Here is a 3,817-nt window from a genome sequence, read left to right as displayed (position 1 = left end):
GGACACCTCAGAGGAGGACCAGGGGACACCAGAAGATGGGATGAAGGACACCTCAGAGGAGGACCAGGGGACACCAAAAGATGGGATGAAGGACACCTCAGAGGAGGACCAGGGGACACCAGAAGATGGGATGAAGGACACCTCAGAGGAGGACAAGGGAACCCCAGAGGACCAACAGGAAGTAGACCATCACAACCTGACAGAAGAGAGAGACCACTTTCATCCAGCCAGGAGGGTCTGGACTCAGCGGCCCCCTCAGACACTGCTGGAGGCTCTGGTCCACATGGACTCGTTCTCCAGCACTACGCTGGAGAACCAAACAGGTCCAACATTGCCCTGCACCTCCTGTCCAAGAGGGACTCAAGTGGCTGAATGATTTTGTCTTCTCAGGTGAGGGGGACCAGGCAGGTCGCCGCCAGTGGGTCCACCGCCTCCCCAGAACCCTGCTGGACGCACTTGCTCAAGCCGACCCACGGACCACCACGGTGGACTTGGCGAGCGCAGGTCAGCTGACCACAGCCCAAGTACACACGGGAAGTAGGGTTAGCATGACCTTCTCCTCTCTCAGACTCAGACAGGGAGGAAATGGAGGACGACTCGGATGTGGAACTGGACCAAGTAGGCCTTCAGCCCGGGTCGGAGCACGACGACGACGACGACACGTAAGTTGACACGCTGCTATCGTTTGAAGACAGGAACTGTTCTCTCAGGGCCATACACACATGCAGCATGTCATACCATACACACATGCAGCATGTCATACCATACACACATGCAGCATGTCATACCATACACACATGCAGCATGTCATACCATACACACATGCAGCGTGTCATACCATACACACATGCAGCATGTCATACCATACACATGCAGCATGTCATACCATACACACATGCAGCATGTCATACCATACACACATGCAGCATGTCATACCATACACACATGCAGCATGTCATACCATACACACATGCAGCGTGTCATACCATACACACATGCAGCATGTCATACCATACACACATGCAGCGTGTCATACCATACACACATGCAGCATGTCATACCATACACATGCAGCATGTCATACCATACACACATGCAGCGTGTCATACCATACACACATGCAGCATGTCATACCATACACACATGCAGCGTGTCATACCATACACACATGCTGCATGTCATACCATACACATGCTGCATGTCATACCATACACATGCAGCATGTCATACCATACACACATGCAGCATGTCATACCATACACACATGCTGCATGTCATACCATACACACATGCAGCATGTCATACCATACACATGCAGCATGTCATACCATACACACATGCAGCATGTCATACCATACACACATGCAGCATGTCATACCATACACACATGCAGCATGTCATACCATACACACATGCAGCATGTCATACCATACACACATGCAGCGTGTCATACCATACACACATGCAGCATGTCATACCATACACATGCAGCATGTCATACCATACACACATGCAGCATGTCATACCATACACACATGCAGCATGTCATACCATACACACATGCAGCATGTCATACCATACACACATGCAGCGTGTCATACCATACACACATGCAGCATGTCATACCATACACATGCAGCATGTCATACCATACACACATGCAGCGTGTCATACCATACACACATGCTGCATGTCATACCATACACATGCTGCATGTCATACCATACACATGCAGCATGTCATACCATACACACATGCAGCATGTCATACCATACACACATGCTGCATGTCATACCATACACATGCAGCATGTCATACCATACACACATGCAGCGTGTCATACCATACACACATGCAGCGTGTCATACCATACACACATGCAGCGTGTCATACCATACACACATGCAGCGTGTCATACCATACACACATGCAGCATGTCATACCATACACATGCAGCATGTCATACCATACACACATGCAGCGTGTCATACCATACACACATGCAGCGTGTCATACCATACACACATGCAGCGTGTCATACCATACACACATGCAGCGTGTCATACCATACACACATGCAGCATGTCATACCATACACACATGCAGCATGTCATACCATACACATGCAGCATGTCATACCATACACACATGCAGCATGTCATACCATACACACATGCAGCGTGTCATACCATACACACATGCAGCGTGTCATACCATACACACATGCAGCGTGTCATACCATACACACATGCAGCATGTCATACCATACACACATGCAGCGTGTCATACCATACACACATGCAGCGTGTCATACCATACACACATGCAGCGTGTCATACCATACACACATGCAGCGTGTCATACCATACACACATGCAGCGTGTCATACCATACACACATGCAGCGTGTCATACCATACACACATGCAGCGTGTCATACCATACACACATGCAGCGTGTCATACCATACACACATGCAGCGTGTCATACCATACACACATGCAGCGTGTCATACCATACACACATGCAGCGTGTCATACCATACACACATGCAGCGTGTCATACCATACACACATGCAGCGTGTCATACCATACACACATGCAGCGTGTCATACCATACACACATGCAGCGTGTCATACCATACACACATGCAGCGTGTCATACCATACACACATGCAGCGTGTCATACCATACACACATGCAGCGTGTCATACCATACACACATGCAGCGTGTCATACCATACACACATGCAGCGTGTCATACCATACACACATGCAGCGTGTCATACCATACACACATGCAGCGTGTCATACCATACACACATGCAGCGTGTCATACCATACACACATGCAGCGTGTCATACCATACACACATGCAGCGTGTCATACCATACACACATGCAGCGTGTCATACCATACACACATGCAGCGTGTCATACCATACACACATGCAGCGTGTCATACCATACACACATGCAGCGTGTCATACCATACACACATGCAGCGTGTCATACCATACACACATGCAGCGTGTCATACCATACACACATGCAGCGTGTCATACCATACACACATGCAGCGTGTCATACCATACACACATGCAGCGTGTCATACCATACACACATGCAGCGTGTCATACCATACACACATGCAGCGTGTCATACCATACACACATGCAGCGTGTCATACCATACACACATGCAGCGTGTCATACCATACACACATGCAGCATGTCATACCATACACATGCAGCATGTCATACCATACACACATGCAGCGTGTCATACCATACACACATGCAGCGTGTCATACCATACACACATGCAGCGTGTCATACCATACACACATGCTGCATGTCATACCATACACATGCAGCATGTCATACCATACACACATGCAGCGTGTCATACCATACACACATGCAGCGTGTCATACCATACACACATGCAGCGTGTCATACCATACACACATGCAGCGTGTCATACCATACACACATGCAGCGTGTCATACCATACACATGCAGCATGTCATACCATACACACATGCAGCGTGTCATACCATACACACATGCAGCGTGTCATACCATACACACATGCAGCGTGTCATACCATACACACATGCAGCGTGTCATACCATACACACATGCAGCATGTCATACCATACACACATGCAGCATGTCATACCATACACATGCAGCATGTCATACCATACACACATGCAGCATGTCATACCATACACACATGCAGCGTGTCATACCATACACACATGCAGCGTGTCATACCATACACACATGCAGCGTGTCATACCATACACACAT

The 3,817-nt window shown here is 48.5% G+C and overlaps 1 protein-coding gene across 1 annotated transcript in view; it reads left to right on the top strand.

Annotated features, from left to right (window-relative positions):
* Positions 1-705, top strand: part of LOC133564059 (serine/threonine-protein kinase Nek5-like) — a 58,874-nt gene extending 58,169 nt beyond the window's left edge. Inside the window, exons 20-22 of the mRNA XM_061918139.1 lie at positions 1-323; positions 391-504; positions 569-705. The exon at positions 1-323 is cut by the window's left edge and continues 542 nt beyond it. Of these exons, the coding sequence (XP_061774123.1) occupies positions 1-323; positions 391-504; positions 569-666 (535 nt within the window). The 3' untranslated portion in view covers positions 667-705. The remainder of the gene's footprint in view (positions 324-390; positions 505-568) is intronic.
* The last annotated feature ends 3,112 nt before the right edge of the window (positions 706-3,817 follow it).

This window comes from Nerophis ophidion, linkage group LG13 (assembly GCF_033978795.1).
Source record: "Nerophis ophidion isolate RoL-2023_Sa linkage group LG13, RoL_Noph_v1.0, whole genome shotgun sequence".
In the NCBI taxonomy this organism is placed as follows: domain Eukaryota; kingdom Metazoa; phylum Chordata; class Actinopteri; order Syngnathiformes; family Syngnathidae; genus Nerophis; species Nerophis ophidion.
The sequence above is the reverse complement of the archived record's forward strand: the minus strand, read 5'-3'. Positions and strand labels throughout refer to the sequence as shown.